General features: G+C 54.1%; 1 protein-coding gene across 2 annotated transcripts; it reads left to right on the forward strand.

Moving 5' to 3' along the window:
• The first annotated feature begins 6,206 nt into the window (after positions 1 to 6,206).
• SPRYD3 (SPRY domain containing 3) lies at positions 6,207 to 21,111 on the forward strand. Of its 2 annotated transcripts, none has more exons than XM_024736815.1 (11): positions 6,207 to 6,332; positions 7,820 to 7,966; positions 8,976 to 9,051; positions 9,513 to 9,637; positions 9,941 to 10,076; positions 10,961 to 11,146; positions 17,840 to 17,989; positions 18,374 to 18,431; positions 19,055 to 19,174; positions 19,260 to 19,432; positions 19,751 to 21,111. In XM_024736815.1, exons 1-11 carry the CDS (start codon positions 6,310 to 6,312, stop codon positions 19,883 to 19,885), a joined length of 1,329 nt encoding a protein of 442 aa, XP_024592583.1. In that variant the 5' UTR covers positions 6,207 to 6,309; the 3' UTR covers positions 19,886 to 21,111. The 2 variants fall into 2 exon arrangements, with proteins under 2 accessions (XP_024592583.1, XP_024592584.1); XM_024736816.1 differs by having other exon boundaries at positions 19,260 to 19,426.
• The last annotated feature ends 231 nt before the right edge of the window (positions 21,112 to 21,342 follow it).

Genomic DNA, 21,342 nt, shown 5'->3' on the forward strand with positions numbered 1-21,342 from the left:
ATACTCTGTGTGCTCTCAGGGACAGTGGCCAGAGAGCAGATCCCCAACCCACCCTGTCCTTCATCCAGGTCAGCCCACCCCTCCATTCCTCTCCTTTCCCAGAATCTGTCCTCCACTCCACACCCACCCAGTACCACCCTTTGGGTTTTCTGGATTATTCAGGCTGTGCTCTACCCAGGGGGGTTGAATGGTGACTGGTCTGACTGTTTCAGTCCGCCTGCTCCCCGAGCTTTCACACGCTGGTCTGTCTACCCCACCTCCCCACCCCTGGCCGCCCTTCTCCAGGCAGTGCCCCGCCCATCTGAGACTCCTAGCTGAGCCTTCCTTCCTAGAGGGAGGAAGAAGGACCGTTTCCTTCTGCAACCCACACCCACCCAGCTCTGGGTTACGCAACACCGGCCATCTCATTCTTTCCTAAAACAACGGCTCTGGGCAGTGACTAAGTTTAAATTCTGGGCCTCCAAGCAAGAATGTAACCAAGGCCTTCCTGAACTTTTAGGTAAACACAAAATAAAAAGAACTTTACTCCCAGCCCGCCCCCTAGGGCTACCCTGAGACCCTAGGACCAGCATTTGGGGAGCAGCGTCTTCCAGTAGCCCTGAGACTGTGACGCAGATTGGGCAGGCGGGGGTCGGGGGGGTGGCTGCTGGGGCAGTGGGAGGAGCAGCTGTCCTCTCTCTGGAGGCTCTGGGACCTCCTCCTCCAAGCTCTGACCCCAGGATAGCGAGCTCCATCCTGTCCCTCCGTCCTCATCACGATTTATTTTGCCCTGCACATGGTTCTAGCTAGGGCTTTTCTCCTCAGCTCCATCTTGCTGCTTCTGAACAAGATGGAAAGGTCTGTGGAAAGTTGAGATGGGGAAGAGATGGCCATACTCCCTGCAGGATCCCAGTGTGGCTTTTTAAAGAAGTTTGTATTCTTTGGTAGGTTATACTGCAGACAAGCCCAATACTCTGCTAGCCTCTCACATCTACCGCTGCCTTCCCGAATTCCCCCTTCCCCCTCCCACAGATTTCCCCTGTTTGCCACCCTTACAGATTTCCCCTGTTTGCTGCTACCCCCTGCCCAGCTTGGTCCCTCCATGCAGTCTAAGTACAGCCACGGTACAGCCCAGTTCCACCCGCCCCCCCAGCACTGCTCTTGCCTCGTCCCCATGCCTCCAGTATGGATGTCCAGAGCGGCGAGCTGTGCTGTCAGCGCTGGGGTCTAACCAGGCTCTTTCTCGCAGACTGAGACTCTCGAACTCTGCTTTTCCTCCCTTTGGGATGTCCTTCACCTCAGCACCCAGAGCAGAGGTAGGAAGCGCATGGTGCGTGCTCAGGATGGAGTGTGGGCCAAGGTGCACACACTCTGGGACTCTGTCTGGCCTCTGTGGAGAGAAGAGTTTGAGGAAAGCTTCTGTCAGGGCTGTGAAAAGACTAAACAGCTGGGGCTGTTACTTAGGCTTTTTATTTATTTATTATTTATTTATTTTTGTTGTTGTTTTTTTGCGGTACGCGGGCCTCTCACTGCTGTGGTCTCTCCCGCTGCGGAGCACAGGCTCCGGACGCGCAGGCTCAGCGGCCATGGCTCACGGGCCCAGCCGCTCCACGGCATGTGGGATCTTCCCAGTTCGGATCTTCATGAACCCGCGTCCCCTGCATCAGCAGACGGACTCTCAACCACTGCGCCACCAGGGAAGCCCTTTAGGCTTTTTATAAATAAACTTTGACAGGACTTCCTTCTCCTCTTGCAGGTTACACTCTGTCGTGCTGCTCCCTTATGCTAGGCATCTCTCACACCCAGCCCATCCCTCCAAATCCACAGCACCTCCCAGGTGCTGACTTCCTTTTGAGAACCAGGGGTAAAGGAGGGGGCCTGCCTGGATCCTTTTGAGCTTTGAGTCTGAGGAAAGACAAGTAGTGGCACAGTCCACAGACAGAAAGCACCAGAGAGGAGGCTTAATGACCACATCATGACATGGCCTAAGTCTGGTGTGGGTCTCATGGGAACTGTTGCGATAACCTCCGCTGGTCTCCAGCCTCTGGTTTCTGCCTTCTGTCCCACACGCAGCCTCCCAGTTGGTCTTGCTCCTGTGACTCTCTCCTCCTCAAAGACCTTTGGCGGTACTCCATGCCCCCCTCCCTGCGAGGACCCATGCTCTCATATGCCAATCATGACCCTGTGGACGGTTGGCCCGGGAAGCACACTGTGGTTCAGCCATCTGGTGGGATCACCTTCCCCAAAACCTCCTGGCAGTTTCTCATCTCTGAGTCTGAACTGAGATTAGGGGAAGGGAAGGTGTGATGCCCAGAGGTAATTTCTTCCGCTGAACTCCAAATTTTTAGCTCATAAGGATGAAATTCTCCCCATCATTCCTCTCACCACAAACCAAATTCTGCCACCTCATCCCCACCTGCTCAGCCAGCTGTCTGCCTTTCTTTTAATTCATCCACATTGTTGTGTTGCTATCTTAAAATTTTGCTTATCTTTTCTTGTTCTTATTTTTCCAGTTAGATTATGAGTGTTGGGGTTTTTTTAAATTAATTAATTAATTTATTTATGGCTGCATTGGGTCTTCGTTGCTGTGCATGGGCTTTCTCTCTAGTTGCGGCGAGCGGGGGCTACTCTTCGTTGCCATGTAAGGGCTTCTCATTGTGGTGGCTTCTCTTGTTGCGGAGCACCGGCCCTAGGTGCATGGGCTCTAGAGCTCAGGCTCAGTAGTTGTGGCGCACGGGCTTAGCTGTTCCACGGCATGTGGAATCTTCCCGGACCAGGGATCGAACCCATGTCCCTTGCACTGGCAGGCGGATTCTTAACCACTGCGCCACCAGGGAAGTCTCAGATTCTGAGTGTTTTGAGAACAGGAGCCCCACATCTTCTTCACCTCTGGACCCCCCCAGCTCTCAGTTCATATAAGGAGTTCGGAATTGATACAGGTAAAAGTTGTTGTTTTGGGTGGGAGCAAAGGCAGTCCTGGGGGAGGGCCTTGAGAGGTGACGCGGGCACACTGCAACTCTTCTGGAGGCTCCTCTACTTCTGAGCTAGCCCAGGCCACCCGCCCTAGGGGGTCTTGTGGCTCTCCAACTCCTTTAACCCCTCCTCTCTCTTTTCCTATTTCTCCCCCTTGTTCTCCAAGTAAAGGCCAAAGAGACTGAGAGGCCAGAGTGTGGTCAGAGTTCAATAAGAGAGGGAAACCTGGCCCCAGGATAAACCAAAGAGGGTTTCCCGGAGAATAGGGCTTTATTTTTTTTAATTTATTTTTATTTATTTATTTATATTTTTGGCTGCGTTGGGTCTTTGTTGCTTAGTGCGGGCTTTCTCTAGTTGCGGCGCGCAGGGGCTACTCTTCGTTGTGGTGCGAGGGCTTCTCACTGCGGTGGCTTCTCTTGTTGCGGAGCATGGGCTCTAGGCATGCGGGCTTCACTAGTTGCGGCGCATGGGCTCAGTAGTTGTGGCACACGGGCTTAGTTGCTCTGCAGCATGTGGGATCTTCCAGGACCAGGGATGGAACCCGTGTCCCCGCATTGGCAGGTAGATTCTTAACCACTGGGCCACCAGGGAAGTCCCGAGAATAGGGCTTTAAAGTAGAGTTTAGGGGACTTCCCTGGCAGTCCTGTGGTTAGGACCTGGTGCTATCGTCGCTGAGGGTCCCGGGTTCAATCCCTGGTCGGGGAACTAGGATCCCACATGCCTCATGGCAAGGCCAAAGAAAAAAAAAAAAGAGTTTAGGAGAAGAGGGAGGAGGGCATCTCAGATAGGAAAGCACATCTTTGTGTAACAGAGATGAGGGGAAAGAGGCATGCGTGTGAATGTGTGTGCATGATTTGTTCTGTCTAGATTCCCAGTGTCCCAATGATATCAGAGAAAGGAGAACTGGGAAGGGAGCAGAGCAGTTTTCTAGACTGGGCTGGAGTCAGCCAGATGGTTGGGAGTTGGGAATCATTAGTGGAGAAGAAATAATAACTGGGAGTCTGAGTTTTGCTTTTTTTGGTAATTACATGAATAAAAATATATTCAGTAGATTGATAGAGCATTTATTTATGTGGATGTAGCTACATTATATGGACATAAATAGGGAGGAATTGTGCTCCCAAAGAGCTTAGAATTAATATCTGTCCATCCAACACACACTTAATAAACACCTAAAAAACCAATCGGGATGGGAGGGTATTCCAGGATAGAATGCAGACTGTAACAGGTGAACCTAAATGTATTATATATGTATGACAAAAACACACTGAGGGGGTGAGAAAAAAAAAAAAGGTGCTGACTTAAGTAATTTGGAAAACAGTGTTATGACTGGAAACTGTAAGGCTAAAGATAAATGTAATGGCATACTCTACACTCTACATAAACACTGTACTCTAGTTGATAAATTTGTTTCTCATGGGTTAAAATTTTTGCAACTGCTTAATATGTACTGGGGTTGAGCAAATAAGTAATGGATATTGGGTTTCTCACTGTCAGAGAGAAGTAGGGAGGAAGGCTAGAATGAACCCTGTGGTACTGGATTAGAATAAGAGACTTCAGTGCAATCCTCATGGATTGGAAGACTCCATATTGTTAAAACATCAGTTCTCCCAAAATTGATCAACAGATTCAACGTAATCCCAATTAAAATCCCAGAAGGCTTTTTTTGTAGAAATTGGCAAGCTGATTGTCTCATATAGAAAAGCAAAGGATCTGGAATAACTCAAACCAACTTTTAAAAAGTACAAAATTGAAGGACTTATACTACCTGATTTCAAGGCTCATTATAAAGCTATAGTAATCAAAACATAAAGATAGAAAAACAGATCAGTGGAACAGAGTAGAGAGCCTAGAAATAGATCCACAAAAATACAGTAAATTAATTCTTTTCCTTTAGACCCTTCTTTTTTTCTTTTTTACTTGTTCAATAGATGTTTGACAAAGGTGCAAAGGAATTCAGTAGAGAAAGGATAGTCTTTTTAACAAATGCTGCTGGAACAACTGGACGTCCATATGCAAAAAAAAAGAAAAAAATTAACTCAAAATTAATCACAGATCTGGATAAAGTTGGTAATGCATAACCTCAATCTAATAATGAGTAAATATCAGATAAAATGAAACTGAGGGATATTAAACAAGATAATTGGCATCTACTCTTCAGGAAAGGCTGAATAACTGTCCCAGATTAAGGAGCCTAAGGAAACATGACAAGTAAATGTTAGTCACAGATCTGGGGTTCTAATCCAGATTTCCTAATGTCTGGTCTACACCTGTTTCTGACAGCTTATCTCCATTATGCCAAGTGGCCACTGTTTATAGTATAGGAGAGGATGGCTTCCATTTCATTCAACATTTGTACAGCACCTATTTATGATAAGAATAGGATAGCTCTCAGGGGTCTGAAGGAGCTCACAGTCCAGCAGAGACAGATCTACAAACAGAAGTTACTTTAATAATAAAAGTAAGACTGTAATAAGTGCTACAAATGAGGTGCAAACGACATGGTATAAGAATACAGAGGAGGGAAAACCTTCCTATCTGGAATAGAGAAATTCGGTGATGGGAGGAACCGGGGAAGTCCTCCCCAGAACGGCAATAATCACCCTTTAGTAGGTGCTCAATAAATGTCAGTATCTTTCTTCCCTTCACATTATGGCCCCAGCCTAACTTTCCTTAAGTTACACCAACCCCTCTGTTCCTGAACAGCGTGCCGTTTCATGCCACTGCTTTTTGCACCCGAAGTTCTCTCCACCAGGAAGGGAATGCCCTGCCTAGAATGAAGGAAAGGTAACATGAAATGGAGCTCGGGAGAATACAAAGTATATGTTAACAGGCGCACGAACTGCGGAGGCCAGCCTCAGGCTCTGCATCTACAAAAAGGATTTAATAAGACTCATTTCATAAGGTTGTTGAACGGATTAAAAGGACATTCCTTCAAAGCTCTTAGCCTCACGACTAACACTGAACGAGCGCTGAGGCAACAGTCGCAGTGTTTGTGGGTGCGCAGCGACCTTCCCCGCCCACCCCGCCCGGAGAGAGCCGCCCCTTGACCGGCCAGTCAGCGCCCAGGGCGCCCAGTGTGGCGTCCGCGCTGCCACGTCGCCACCTCCCACCCTCTCGACACCCGTATTTAATAGCCCCTTACCCGGCACTAGGTACCGGGTTCACCGGGCCGCGCCCGACCAGGCCTGCGTCCTTCGATTGGCTTCTGCAGGTGCCTGTTGTCCTCAGCCGCTGCAGATTGGCCGGGGTGGGTGGAAAGGGGCGGGTCTCGGGGGACCGTTGGAAGGGCGGGGACCCGGATGTGTGTGGTGGCGGCGGCCGAAGAGCTAGTGAGCGGAGCTCAGAGGCCTATGGATGAGGAGGACGCGGCGGCCCCGGTAGGCGGGGATCGGGGGCGGGGTCCCCGAGGCCTCGGGTCGGTCTCCACGGAGTCTGAGGCGGGAGGCTGGGGTCCTGGGAGGAGGCTTCGGAGTCAGGGGCGGGGTCTTGCGCTCTGGTCACTGGTCTTCCTCCCTGGGGACCCTCCTTGGCCCAGTGCAGGGCCTGGGGAGGCTGGGCGTAGTCACACTGATGGGCCAGGGCCCCTTTCCCCCGGGTCTCGTCTGAGTGATCGGGCTGTGCCCGGGGTGGAGGCGGGGCCCGGTGCGGCCGCGTATCGGCGGCGCCAAGGCTGTGGGGTTCTAGGCAAGCAGATGTCCCTAGGTTGGGCGCCAACATCGACCTGGGGTCGAGCCCCCTGGCCGAGTGCCAAGGAGGCCAATTCTAGGGCTGCCCCACAGCTGCCTACCCTTTTGGTCACGCGGTGGCTTGTAGCTACTGCAGAAGCGTGTAATATGCGCATTGGGATTGAATTCAGCCTAGCCGAGGCTTCCTAAGCCCCTGCTGTGTGCAAGGCACAGTCGGGCCTGGATGGAACCCTTGTCCAAGGGTTTGGGGGATGGGAAGAGAAAGTACCTCCCCTTTTTGTCGCTTTGGGAAAAATTCGTCCATTCATTCATTCATTCATTCATTCATATGTTAGCACTGTTAGGGGTTTAAATACCTGGGTCATCCTCCACTCCATCTTCACTGCTACCATCTTTGGGGATGCCATCTCTCATTGGAACAGCTGCAGCAGCCCCCTAATTAATTGTTTGCCACTTCTGTTCTTGCTCCTTATGGGATCAGTTTAGTCTCCAACCAACCGGCTGAATGAGCTTTACGATCTGATAAACCTTAAAATCATATACTTTTCTTGCTTAAAACCCTCCAGAGCTTTCCCATCACACTTGAAATAAAATTCACACTCCTTAACATGGTCTGTAGGGCGTTGATCTGGCCCCTACCTTCCTTCCATCCTCTTCTGGTACATTCTCCCTCCCTCCCATTCCCTACACACTAGCCACCTGGCCTTTCTATTTTCCTACCATGGCAGCTGCCTTGCCCCTCGGGACCTGTGTCCTGGCTGTCCCTTCTGCCTGGGATGCTCTTTCTTGGGGTTGTTACGTGCCTGTCACCTTTTCATCTCATAGAGTTCACCCCATTATTCTTTATCAGAGCACTCTGCTTTTTCCTCCACTGTCTAACGTTGTCATGTCTGTTTATTGCCTGTCATGCCTCCCCCAATAGAATGGAAGTGCTATGAGAACAGACATCCCATCCGTCTTGTTCGCAGCTGTATCCCTAGCACCTAGGACAGTAGGAGCACATAGTGGGAGCTCAGTAAATGTTTGCTGAATGAAAGGATGAGGGTGGGGACTGTTGAGGTCAATCTGGGCAACTGGCTTCAAGTCCAGTGTCCTCTCCGCGTTCTGGGTGGAACAGGCTGAGGTACTTTGCTCAGCGCCTTGCTTCCTCCTCCTCAATCTCCTTCTCCTCCTGGCAGGTTTGTTCTCATGAACAAGATGGATGACCTCAACCTGCACTACCGGTTTCTGAATTGGCGCCGGCGGATCCGGGAGATTCGAGAGGTCCGGGCTTTCCGATATCAGGAGAGGTTCAAGCACATTCTTGTAGATGGAGACACTTTGAGGTGAGTTTCGGGGAGTGCTTCCACATTTTCCTTTCTGTGCCAGATCTTAGAGACGAGAAGGGGCTTTTGCAAAGGCAGAGGACTGTCTGCATTGCACAGCGAGGGGTATGTTGTAAACCCTGGAGGCCTTTCCGAATGGAGCAGTATATGCTTCTTCACCCCGCACCCCCCTCTGCCTGTGTCTGTGGGTCCCTCTGTCCTGGTCTGCACTGGAAGCAGTCATGTCAGAGATGGAGGCCGCTGGGGTCTCAGGAATTGCCCAGCTGCCTTGTTGAAAGGACTCCAGTGAGTCTGTGCGATGCCGGGGTCTCCTGCCTGCATCTCTGTAGTTGGGAGCGGTGAAGAATGGCCATTTCAAAGGCAGTGGATTTCCTGTTTCGTGAAGGACAGTCCTGTAGTGCATCCTGCTTACTGCCTTCCAACCCTTTGGTTTGTGTGTTTGTGTTTGTTTTCGCTCTATTTTCTGGCTTGAACCCTTCCCCTGACTCCATCCGAGTCTCATTCTCTCACCAAGTTGTCACTGGAAGGGGGGGAGGAAGTAGTGCTATCTAGCCTGGAGACAAGAAAGCTGAGGAGTGGGGACTGAGTAACTGTCTTCCAGTCTGCAAAGGGCTTTGGTCCCGAGGATAGAGACCAGCCGTTCTCCAGCTCCACTGAGGACAGAGCCAGAGGAAAAGGGCCGAAGCTGCAGCATGAGGGACTGAGGTTAGACAGGGTTGTGAGACCCCTAATAGGCAACTGAGGGAGGCTTCGCCTTCTCTTCCGCACTGGCAGTGAAGAAGCCAGGCTTGCATTGGTCTGGTGTGGGCTGGGCCCTGGCTGGAGGCGGCGGGTGGGGTGGGTGACCTCAAGTATCTTGTTATGGTGTTTGTGCAGATGTCCTGAAGTATGGCCTGATGGATTCTCTTCTGTGCTGGCCCTCACAGGGTGGGGGTTGGGGATGCTGAGGCCCTCCCCCCAACCCCTGGACTAGGCTGCTAATGGAACTTCCCCTTCATTCCTCCTTCAGTTACCATGGAAACTCTGGTGAAGTTGGCTGCTACGTGGCTTCTCGACCCCTGACAAAGGACAGCAATTATTTTGAGGTGATCAAGGCAGGGGGTAGGCAGAGCAGGGGGTGAGATGGTTAAGCTCCAAGGCGCTCTTTTACTGGGTTCTTGACTGGTCCTTTACATTCTCCATCAGGATTATCCTGTCGGCTGGGAAAAGGGCCCAGGATAGCATGGTTCCTAATCTGAGGGGCACCCTAAAGTCCTTTCACCCTGTCCCTTCTGCTCTCCTGCCCTTCACCTAGGTAGACTTTGACCCATGTCCTTTCCCACCCCCTAACCCAGGCCCAGCATCTACTCCATCTCCCATCTTTTTCCATAGCTTGGAAATTGTTTTCTAAGTAATTGTGGTAAAGTGGGCCCCCACTTTCCCCAGTTCTCCCTCTGAGTGCCCTGACTTTTTCTCTGATTCCCCTGTCTTTTGCTCTTTGAGCCTCAGCCCCCTTTGATGTCTAACTCCCCTCCCTGCTAACTGTGCTCTGCTCTCCTCCCTCCAGGTGTCTATTGTGGACAGCGGGGTCCGGGGTACCATTGCTGTGGGACTGGTCCCTCAGTACTACAGCTTGGATCACCAGCCTGGCTGGTTGCCTGACTCTGTAGCCTACCATGCTGATGATGGCAAGTGAGTTGCCTTTTGTGGAACCCGACCCCTTTCCTACAGATTTGGGAATCTTGGATATAATGGACTACCTCAGGGTGGCTTTGGCTATTCCTTCACTGGTCTTGGGGTATTTTCATAGACCTTTCTGATAGGGACAGGAAGGTGGCCTGTTGGCTACCCTTGGAGGTTTGCAGACTTAAAGGGGACGGTGGAGCTCCCCCGAGAACATAGGTAGATGCCGTTGCAGAGTGATGGAAGCAGGAGCACTGGGGAGAGGTTGGGAAGCCGGGTTCGGGTCCTGTGTCTGTGCTGCTCTGTCCACAGGCTGTACAATGGCCGGGCCAAGGGCCGCCAGTTTGGGTCAAAGTGCAACTCCGGGGACCGGATTGGCTGTGGCATTGAGCCAGTGTCCTTTGATGTGCAGACTGCCCAGATCTTCTTCACCAAAAATGGGAAGCGGGTAAGTGGGACATCCTGAGTGGGATTTAAACGGCTTGAAGCTGTCCAGGGATTTGTGTGAGTAATAAGAAAGAGTCTGCTGGCTGGGGCTTGCCCAGGGCCCCACGGGCTTATTTCCCATCTTCTTCAGTTCAGCCTCAGATTCTCCTGGGGTCTCCTGCATGTAGGAGAAGATGCTCCCCACACCCAGGGGAAGCTGGGACATTCCCCAGGTCATGGACACAGAGGGGCAGGTTTGTGCAGCGGAGGAGGGGCAGAAACTGTGGGGGACAGAACTGGTGATGTGGGGGAAGGTTTTGAGCAGAAAAAAAGATGGGGAGATTATGACCTGGCTGCATAAGCTGGAGGTCCTCTTGGGATTTTTGACTTGAATGCTTTTGGGGATATGTCCTTTCTGTGTTTCGTGTTCCTTATTTCACTCCTCCTTTCCTTCTCTCTTCAGAGAGAGACTAGTGATGGTGAAGGGATGGGGTAAGAGCAAATAGGAGAGACCCCGGCTCTCTTTCTTCTTCTCCCCAGCCCCGTCTCCCACCCTGAGAAATTGCCTTCTCAGGCCTCCGCCGGCCAGCCTAGTGGTCTTCCTTCCTTAAGCACCTATGCTCAGCACTTTCCTGCTCCAGTCCACACTCACGCATACCTAAAGTGTTTGGGTTGGGGGGGGTTGACAAGAGACTTGTGTTTGCCTTCTAGCTCCGTGGGTACCTTGCTCAGCTAGGAGTACTCAGCAGCTTTTTATGCTTCTCTGTACCTCTGTTTTGCTACCTGTCAGCGTGTGTGATGATGACTGGTTGCATCATCTCAAAACCCCTTGTGAGAATTAGATGAGCTGTGGAAAGGTAAGCCAGGCGGCAGCTCCCTCCCTTCCTCCCCCTCCCTCCGCTGCAGGTGGGCTCCACCATCATGCCCATGTCCCCCGATGGGCTGTTCCCAGCAGTGGGCATGCACTCCCTGGGTGAGGAGGTGCGGTTGCACCTGAACGCTGAGCTGGGCCGCGAGGACGACAGTGTCATGATGGTGGACAGTTACGAGGACGAGTGGGGCCGGCTGCACGACGTCAGAGTCTGCGGAACTGTAAGTAAGGGGAAGGGTAGGGCTGGGCAGAATCCCGGGGTCCACAGAAGCATGTCAGGATTGCTTAGAATAGGAAGTGAAGACATGGTCTTTTAAAAAATTACTTTATTTATTTATTTATTTTTGCCTGTATTGGGTCTTCGTTGTAGCGTGCGGGCTTTCTCTAGTTGCGGCGAGCGGGGGCTACTCTTCATTGCGGTGCACAGGCTTCTTATTGCGGTGGCCTCTCTTGTTGCGGAGTACGAGCTCTAGGTGCGAGGGCTTCAGTAGTTGCGGCACACGGGCTCAGTAGTTGTGGCTCGTGAGCTCTAGAGTGTAGGCTCAGTAGTTGCAGCGCGCGGGCTTAGTTGCTCCGTGGCATGTGGGATCTTCCCGGACCAGGGCTCGAACCCATGTCCCCTGCATTGGCAGGCGGATTCTCAACCACTGCACCACCAGGGAAGTCCCAAGACAGGGTCTTTTGTAGGGTTTTGGAAAGTGGGAATTTTGTCAGGAGAGCCTGGCGTCCTGACATGATTCTTGAGTCCAGATCTGTGTTCTCCTTAGCGGTGGTCCTCTTTCCTGCCTTCCCTTTGTTTGAGAGCTCAGCCTAGTTGCTTAACCCTAGGAACGAGCAGTAGCCAGTAGCTCTCCTTTGCCTTCTTTGGTTCCTTCAGGCCCCCCACCCCCCACCCCATGCACGCTGCTGCCCTGCACGCCTGCCTTTGAGCAGGCTGGGCTGACTTGGAGGCCGGATGCCTGGAACACCCTTTTGGCTTGATCCCAGCCCAGCTAGCCCAGTTTTCCATTCTCTGCATTGTGGAGCAGGTGTGGTCACAAATCCCACTCATGCTGGGGAAGGTTCTTTGAGATCTTTTTCGAGTAAGCATCAATGACAGTCTCTTCTGCCTTCCTACATTTTACAGAGGATGAGAATAGAGGCAGATAATGATTCAGTGAGAGTCCTTGATCCTCCAAAGCTGGCCTTTTTATACATCTCACCATACCTGCTTTAGTCCCCTGCCTAGATTTTAAACTTTCTTGGGAAGTGTATGGACCTTGAGAGAGGGAAATTCTTCATATCTACCCTCTGTGCCTCATGCTGGTTTGGGAGTGAATGGATGCTGACTTAGGGGTCTGGCCCTGACCTCTAGTGGGCTGCTCGGACCTTCCACTTCGAATTGTCCCTCTGCGGCCCTCGGCTCCTTCCCAGCTCAACCTTTTCCTCCGCCCTCTGGCATTCTCACCCCAACCCAGGCTGTTTTCAACTCAGCCTTTGATAGCAAAACAGAAGCAGCGGGGGGGTGTGGGGCGGGTGTGGGGGGGTGGATTATGAGTAAGGCTCTCCACTCTGGAGTTCAAGGTGAGTCAAACACAAGGAAAATGGCAGAAAGTGTGGCCTCCTGCAGCTTCGGGCACTCTGCACCCCCTTCTGGCACTAGGGTCCAGGAGGCCTCAGATGCCCACTCCCTGACCTTCATCCCTCCTTTCTTTTCCCCTTCCACCATCATTTTGACAACATCTGCAGAGTTGAGCTTGGGACTGAGCCAGGGCGATGTTCCAGCTCTCATCCTTGACCTCTCCTCAAGAGTTTTTTCCTGGCACCCTTTCCCTGCCTGGACTTGTCCCCACTCTGCTCCCTGCTCCTCCCAGGCAGTCTTTTCTAATTGATGCGGAATCCTGTAGACATTTATAAATAGCCTTCCTTCCTCCCTGCCCTTCCCCCAGTGCCCTCAGGCCACACATTTAAGAATTTTTTTCTTTCTTGACTTAAGCTGTTCAGTGTAGCTCTTCTGTCAAACCCGCACCCCAGCTGGGGACAGCTGGCAGGGTAGGCACGCTGCTCCCTGCGCACTTGCTTCTCTGGGGCAGCCGTGGGCATGAGCCTCTTGAGGGACGCAGGCTTCTCTTCTAGTCTTGCCAACTACCTCATCTTTCAAATGAGGGTGACTTACCCAGTTTCTGCCAGCCCCTCGGCCCCCCATCCACTCTTGCCTCCTGACCTTCTTGCCTCATCCTTTTTGTCCCTCTGACCATCCACTGTATTTCCGACCCAGCAGTCAGAGTTGTGTCAGCCTGGAGGAGCCTGGGAGAGGTCATTAGGCTGTGCCTGTGCCTCCTATTTCTAAAGATGTCCAGCACAGCTGCTTCTCCTCTCTGCCCTTCCTGTTTTTATGTCCCCCTCTGTGGGGAGCCCTTCCCTGAGACCTCTGCTGTTGTTGCAGCCTGTTTCTCCTGCCCCAGGTGATGTTCCCAGGAGGACACCCCATAGAACCATAAAGGTCTGGAGGAGGCTTTGATGCCATCCTGTCCAGGTTTCTCAGTGCAGAGACTGTGGGCATCTTAGGTGAGACAGTTCCTTGATGTGCAAGCCATTTAGCATCCCTGGTTCCCAGACCCAGGATGCTGGTAGCTCCGACCCCACCCCCACCCCCTGCGCCCCAGTTGTCGTGACTGCCCGACATTCCCATATATCCTCTTGTACTGCTGAGAAAGCAGTCCCAGAGAAAAGTGAAGAGACTTGATCAAATGTCAAACAGCGAATTAGCAGCAGAACTAAGCCCAGACATTCATTCCTTGACCCCTACCCCAGCTTTTTCCACTTTCTGATATATGCTGCTGCCTTCTGCCCAGGCCCACTCTTCTGTAGCCAATCTCTCCTACTCGCTTCTCATAAGATGAATCCAGAGTTCCTGGGCTTAAATTCCCATGTCCCTGGGGATTTCTCCTGTCTAGTGGCTTTAGCCAGGGGCCTCCTAGGTGAGTTTACTTGGCTACCTTGGAATTCTTTTACTCCTATAGCCCTTTCTCCCAGTTTTGTAGTCTCAATTATCCTCTCTTCTCCCTTCTCACTGGTTCTTCCCATACAGAAGAATGAATTCAACTCCTGACCCTTTTTTTTCCTCTAGCAATTCATTATGAAAAGTTTCAAACGTACAGGAAAGTTGAAAAAATAGCACAGTGAACACCCACTGTATCCCCACTACCTAGATTCGAGAGTTGTTAATATTTAGTTGTGTTTGTTTGATCTGAGGATCTATATATAGACAGACTGGCTCTTTCCAGAGGGAAGTCGTTCCCTGCTTCCTGTGGCCTCACTTTCCCCTCCTAAAGAGCGCCCCCTTCCCTGAGCTCCCGGATGCTGAAGAATTGCTGTTGCATTTGCTCAGGCATGGGGTGCTACCCCTCATTCCTGTCCCCAGGCCTTGCACAGTGAGGTAATGTGTCAAGGGCGGGGGGCAGTAGGTAGGGCTGGGGGATTAGACTCATTCTGTCTGTTTCTCATTTCTGTTCATAGCTCCTCTAACAACTCCTTAGTGACGGGGCAACAGCTTTAGTACACAAAGTGGGGTGAATGAGGCCCCACCCTCTCAGGGGTCCTCCCCGGGCCCAACCCAGGAGGAGACCGTGTTGGGGCCTGAGCTGGCCGGTGGGGAGCATGTTCTTGGTTCGTGTTTCAGTTGCTTCTAGGCCCTCCGGGCACTGAGTCCTCCCTTGCTGCTGTCAAGAGGGATTAGGGTCTCTGCTAGCAAGAGGAGGAGGGCGGGTCGCAGCAGGAGAGGAGGCTGAGAAGGGCTACTGGTATGAGGGAGGGGGCGGGGTGCAGGAGGCTCTCTGCACTCTGGCCTGCAGCCTCCGCTCTGTGGAGTTGACCTGTTTGGCCTCTCAAGGCTTCCGTTGTGTGTGGAGGGAGGTGGGGTGGGGAGGGGGTCTTGGGAGCCTTAAGGAAAGAGTTCCCCACCCCCACCAAAGATGTAAAGGAGCATGCCTGTTGATTGGGGGTATTGTTTGAGGAGAAATACTGGGAGGAAGACAGTCGGCCCCTTGGGATGGAGTCATCTGAGGAGTGTCCTGGGAGCCCAAGGGAGCATTCTAGTTGGGGGTAAGGGCTAAGGTGAGAGAACCTCTCCTTCTCTGTGACTGGCAGTTCCAGTCTGTTGTAGCTTGGGGGCGACTGTTAATGTTTAGGGAGCATGGGAACTTTGGGATATTCCAGTATCACGCCCATTTCCTGAGTCAGGGAAAGGCTGACGTGTGCATTTATCACCTACCGGGGGTCAGGCTCCAGGCTAAGCCCTTGACACTCACTTCACTTCATCGTACCCATATTTGGAGATGTGGGTAGTGGTACCCCTGTTTTACTGATGAAGTATCTGAGGCTTAAAGAAGTGAGAGTCACTTGCTTGAGTCTAGTGACTAGTAGGTAATAGGAGCTAGGATTTGAACCCAGGTCTGTTTGATTCTCTTTCAAACTAAGAAGTAGTTTGAAAATTTCCTGGTGGTCCAGTGGTTAGGACTCCATGCTTCCACTGCAAGGGGCACGGGTTCGATCCCCAGTCGGGAACTCAGATCCCACAAGCCCTGTGGCATGGCCAAAAAAATGTAGAAACTAAGAGGCACCTGAGGCACAGATTGAGGGACCAGCATCAAGATTCTAGCAACTCAGACTCTAGGAGCTAAACCTCTCATCTTCTCTAGGTTTCTACCAGCCCTAGTCTAAGGAGGGGAGGAGTGCACTCAAGCAAGGATCTATCAGGGAGGCCAGACTCTCCCCTACCTGCTCCTCTGAGTGCTCTGAGAAGGCTCCCAGGGCTTGGGAGGACTTTGCCCAGGGGCGGGAGAATGGATGCGAGAGGAACAGATGAATCCAGGGGCTTACACCCTAAGGGGTGGGTGGTTCCTCTCTTGAAGAAGTGGCTTGTGCATGGCCCTAGTCTTCCAGGCATTCAGCAGCCTGTCTGAGCTGCTCTGCGGGCTGGGGAGTGGGCTTTAGAGTCCCACGTTAGTGTGTTTCATCCTCCTGGCCTTTTAGCTTAAGGAACCATCCCCACCCTATCCACAGACAAACCGGCAGCCTGCCCTCCTCTGGGCTGAGGCAGAGGGAATGGTTGGGCGGGTTTTTCCCAAGGATCAGGATCTGGGTCTGCTGTCTCTTGGCTCTGGAAGTGGAGAACACTGTGTTTCCTATGCCGAGGCCAGTTGGATGGAGTGGGTCAAGGGCAGCTGTGGGATCCCCCACCCAGTTCTGCAATGCAGGGTGGAGAGGTTGGGCTGGGGGCTGCTCGGATTGGGTGGAGTCTGTGTTAGTTAATGTGCATCATGCCACATCCCCCCGGGTCCTGTGGGGAGAGATGCAGAGGAGGAACCCAGGCCACGCTGAGAGCATACAGAGGACCAGAAATAGAATTTAAACAGTGTGGGCCTTCATAATACCCAGTAAATCAGAAGACCACCTGCAGGGGACGCCTTCTGATGGAAGAAAGCAGTGTGAGATAATGGAGACTTCGGCTAGGGGTATGAATATCACAGAGCCAATGTAGCCCGAAACATGTATGGTCCTGGCTGCAGGAAGGAGAGAAGAAAGTTTAGGTGGCCTCCTGTACACCTCTGGCCTTTCTCCTGGTGCCCCCTGTCCCCCGCCTCCAGTTCTCTTGGGAGGAGGGGAGAATGGGCTTGAGGTGACAGGGCTTCGGGGATCCAGGGCTGAGAAGGGGGCCGAGTCCCTCTCTTGCCTCCCTGAAGGGGCTGCTGAGGGTGCAGCGCCTGCCTCTGCTGAAGACACATGGAGGCTTCGGCACTGGTGCGGGCGAGGGTGACGCCTTTCCTGTTCAGGCAGGAGTTCTTTGTGGGGTGAGAGGCCAGCGTCCCAAGGCTTGCCAGGGATAAGTGGAGGAGATCCTCAGGGAGTGAATTTTCTTCAGGGCCGGAGGGGTGGGAGGGTAGAAGAAAGTCTTGAGGGGCAGTTTGGTTAATTAAAAAGGGATTAAGGAATCCCAGGTGATGCTGAGGGTGGGGGAAAGAGGGGATGGGGTTGAGTCACAGCCCTACTATCACCATGACAACTGATAAATAAATCCTCCCAGATCAGGGGTTGCCGCCCCATCATGCCCAGGCAGGATCACTGTGGGGCCGAAGAGCCCCAAGAGCCCATCAGTCAACTCCCCTCCACACCCCTGCTCCAGCTTGAAAGAGCCGTGAGGGGCTGGGGGCAGGAACGCCTGCCTTTCTAGCTTCTCTCTGCCTGCTCCCCTCTCTCGCATTAAATGAAGGAGAAGAGCTGGTCGTCCTCGGTTCCCTGGCCCCCCTCGACCCCGCTACAAACAGCTCTGTTCAAAGCCAAGTAAAACAAAGAACCTTGAGAAATTATATCAGTCCCATCCCAGGCAGAACTGGCTTCTGAGCTCATCTCCCCTCCCCCGGACGTCTGGAGTTGGCCCCTAACCTCTGCATCCTCCCTATCCGCCCGAGGCACCCTGAGAAAGCCATCAGGCTTCCTCTCAGCCTAGCCTTTGCTTCTCCTCTTCTCTGTGTTCAGAGCCCCTGGGTGGCCCTTTCCTGGCAGGGTGATTGAGGGAAGTGATGGCAGAGTGTACAGACCCCTGTGTGGTCCTGGCGCTCGGCCATCTGGATCGCTGTGCTGCTCTCGCCGGGTCCCCACAGCAGGGAGAGGGTTTTTGGCTCGGTAGGCAGGTGGGCGCAGCCTTTAGCAGGGGCTCAGCCCTCTTGCGCTGCCACCTCCATGCCCCTGCCCCCATCCCTGTTCTCCCATGCCTGCCTGGAACCCTGAGGCCCACTTTGTGCCTCCAGGATCCCTTCCCTTTCGGCCAGGGCTTTCTGTGAGACCCAGGAAAACTGGTCCCCAGATGGCCCTGGAACCAGGTTTCCAGGGGTGGGGTGCTAGCCTGCCCCCCACCCCTGGTTCTTCCCCCACAGCTACTGGAGTACTTGGGCAAGGGCAAGAGCATCGTGGACGTGGGGCTGGCCCAGGCCCGGCACCCGCTGAGCACCCGTAGCCACTACTTCGAAGTGGAGATCGTGGACCCTGGAGAGAAATGCTACATCGCCTTGGGGCTGGCCCGGAAGGTGGGCGCCAGTGCTGGCTTTTGGCCTGTGGAGCTGCTCAGCTCTGGGGCTGTTGGGCCGGGACCCGGAGCTCTTGGGGAGATCAAGGGGCTGGGCTGCAGAGGGAGGTCTAACCCGAGACAGAACAGGCCGTATGTGTCTGCCGTGTGAGGGCACAGACCCCAAGTCACCTCGGAGCTGAGAGAGGGTCGTGAGCGCACCACACGCACCAAGGCCTTCCTGCCTTCCCCTGCAACCTCCAGTGCCTGAAGGGGTGAGGTTGCCGGGGTGGGAGCAGCCATCTGGGTCGTAGCTTGTTTCAGAAGATCGAGGGTCCGTAAGCCACTCTCCCATCCTCTTTTCTGTGTGTGGTACCACAGCTTTCCTTTTCTCGTCTTGGTGTAGGATTATCCCAAGAACAGGCACCCTGGCTGGAGCAGAGGGTCTGTGGCTTATCATGCAGGTGCGTGAGGGGCTGCCCTGGGGAAGCTGGGGTGGGGTGGGGTATAGGGGCACAGGGACATCCATTTCCCTGACCCCACACTAGGGGCCTCGCCTTCAGCATCTGGCCCGAGAGACTTTCCCCTGCCGCTCTCTGCTCTCCCCATCCCAAGCTGCTAGCGATTTGTCTTCATCTGTGTTTTTCCTCCCAGCCCAAAAAGCCAGGGGAGCAGAACAGGGGTGGGGGATCTGGGCCCAAACTGGACATTCCAGGCCTCTGAGTTGGCTCCCTCTGCACCCTTCCTGCAGATTCTGCATTTTCTTTTTTTTTTTTGATCGGCTTGATTTCCTTTAGGGCTTCCTTTAGAAAGGAGGGGCTGTGAGTTCCTGGTCCTGCCTCTCCCTCCCCTGCCGAGGGCCCCTGCTCTCTGACCAGCTCCCAAGGGAGTTTCTCCCTTAGCCCCTTGAGGGGACAGATGTGTGTCTCTCTTTAATCTGGTGCCCTCATTCTCTCTCCTCCCTTCCTCAGGGCCAGCGAGGGAGGGAGGGACACTTCAGCTTTAAGCAGGGGCCCGGGGCCGCTCTAGGGGCTGTAGGGTGTCGGTCCCTCCCTCAGGTGTGTGTCCTCTCCCCTCCCTCTGACAGATGACGGGAAGATCTTCCATGGCAGTGGTGTGGGGGACCCCTTTGGGCCACGCTGTTACAAAGGGGACATCATGGGCTGTGGAATCATGTTCCCCCGGGACTACATCTTGGACAGTGAGGGTGAGTGGGGTGACCATGGCCAACCAGGCTGGTCGGGCAGAGGGTGGGGGCAGTACCACAGGAGCTCAGGTTTCCTGGCCCCCAGGTGACAGTGATGACAGCTGTGACACAGTGATCCTGTCCCCGACCGCCCGAGCTGTCCGGAATGTCCGGAACGTCATGTACCTGCACCAGGAAGGGGAAGAGGAAGAGGAGGAAGAGGAAGAGGAAGATGACGGGGAAGAGATAGAACAGGAGCACGAGGGCAAGAAGGTGGTGGTGAGTGGGGTGGGTCTGGGGTTGGACTAGGGGTCTTGGGCCTCCGTGAGGTCTGGTGTTAGTGCAAAAAGCAGAGCCCAGGGAGTGGAGAGGGGAAGCCCTGGCTGCTGTGGGCGTGGGGCTGCTGAGTGGGGAGACTGGCTGGGAGGCTGGTTTCCGGCCTCGGGACGCCCTCTCGTGGTCACCTCCTGCATCGCCCTCTGTCTCTCGCCGACGGTGGTGCGAGCTGGGAGTGACGCGGCTCAGGCCTGTGTAGCTCCAGCATCCTCAGAGGAGAGGCTAGAGCCTGCCTATCCCACTTTTCTCTTCCACCCCCAGGTTTTCTTCACTCGGAATGGCAAGATCATTGGGAAGAAGGATGCTGTCGTACCTTCTGGGGGCTTCTTCCCCACAATTGGGATGCTGAGCTGTGGGGAGAAAGTCAAAGTGGATCTGCACCCCTTGAGTGGCTAGGCCTTCTCCCCTGGACCTGCCCCTTCTCCCTCTCCTCGCTCTTTGCAGAGCCAGGTACCCCGTTCCTGACGCCCCGAGGATTTGCTTACCCAGCAGGCCCCAGGGGGTGTGTTGTCCCTCTGCCCTACCGGATCAGGCCCCTGCCAGGCTCCTCTGTGCCCATGTTTCCGACCTGGTGCTGCCCCTGTTGTTAGTCCCTGGGCGAGAGTTCCTGGCTGGACAGGAACCAGCCCAAAGGATGGTGTTGCTTCATGGGTGGGGCCCGCTGGCTTTGGCCGTGGGCTCCCGCGTGCCCCTCCCACCCTGGCCCGTGTGAGGGGAGAGGAGTGAGCGCCCGTCTCAGCTGCTGTTGGGCGTGAGGCTTGGCAAGGGTAGAGCAGGACAGCCCGTCCTCTGTTTACCACAGGGTTCCTCTTCTCATCTTCTTTCCTGTTTCCTGTCCTCGTCGTCGTGTGAAGCACTTGCCGCTGTCATCCCCCCCGGGCTGGGCTGGGGGGTCGCTCTCTTGGGCCCTCTGTCTCCTTCCACTGACTGGTGTCCTGAGAAGACTACTCGAGGGTCTCCGTTCTTTCCCCTGGGAGCCAGCTTCCTCCCTCACTGCCTGCTCAGGCACCACAGTCCCCCAGAGAATCCGAGTCTCTGGCTTCCCCCAGCTGTACACACGTAGATGGTGTCCATGACGTGTTTGATGGGGTGAGAGAGGGGCTGTCAAATCGGGGGACTGGGGCCTTTGCTCCTGTCTCCCCCTTGCCCTCCTTGGCTCACCTCTGGCACCCGTCTCTCGTTCCGTTCCTGGGGAGGCAGGCGGAGACTCCAGAGCCTGTCTGTCCCACGTGGTGAGGGCGGGACCCCAGAGCCCTAGCGAGAGCCCGAGGGCACGGGGCCCACGCTCCCCTGCCCTGCCTTGCCCCCGCCCCTGCTTGCTGCCTGTGCCAGTTGCCTGTTTCGCTTCAGTGTTTGATTCTAGCGCTTAACGTGTCCTCCGCACCAAGCCCTTCGGTCTCCTAGCTGCTTGACCCCTGTCCCCTCCTCAGTGACTTCTGGGAGGGAGAGGCCTTGGTTTGGGCAGAGTGGGCAGGGCTTTGAGAAAAGGGGTGAGGTGTTGTGCTGCTGGGGCCTCCCCTTCGGCCCTCCCTTCAGGCCCTGCACTATGATGTATGAAATGTATGTACAGACCAGAGATGTTTATACAGCCAATAAAGATGGAGTTTCCATATTTATCAGTACGGCCGGGACAGGGGAATCCTTTCCAGTACAGGGGACCAGGCAGGGACAGGGCTGGACGAGGGGGCGGCCGAGGGCACTTGCTCACCAGGCACGTGTGGACCAGTATGGGGCCAGGGAGGGGGATCGTGTGTGTCCCATGGGCCTGGCTTGGGCCTGGGGTGCCCCAAGAAGCACAGGTGTGCCCCTGGGAGACCTGAGGCTTTGACCTTCCTGGAAACAAGGCATGACTC

This window comes from Neophocaena asiaeorientalis, unplaced genomic scaffold (genome assembly GCF_003031525.2).
Source record: "Neophocaena asiaeorientalis asiaeorientalis breed wild unplaced genomic scaffold, Neophocaena_asiaeorientalis_V1.1 scaffold134, whole genome shotgun sequence".
In the NCBI taxonomy this organism is placed as follows: domain Eukaryota; kingdom Metazoa; phylum Chordata; class Mammalia; order Artiodactyla; family Phocoenidae; genus Neophocaena; species Neophocaena asiaeorientalis.

Excerpts from the sequence above, each read along its gene's own strand:
- SPRYD3 (XM_024736815.1), top strand. The coding sequence starts at position 6,310 with ATGAGGAGGACGCGGCGGCCCCG. Across the intron at positions 18,432-19,054 it reads GTCTGTGGCTTATCATGCAG|ATGACGGGAAGATCTTCCAT; the intron begins GTGCGTGAGGGG and ends TCCCTCTGACAG. Across the intron at positions 19,433-19,750 it reads ACGAGGGCAAGAAGGTGGTG|GTTTTCTTCACTCGGAATGG; the intron begins GTGAGTGGGGTG and ends TTCCACCCCCAG.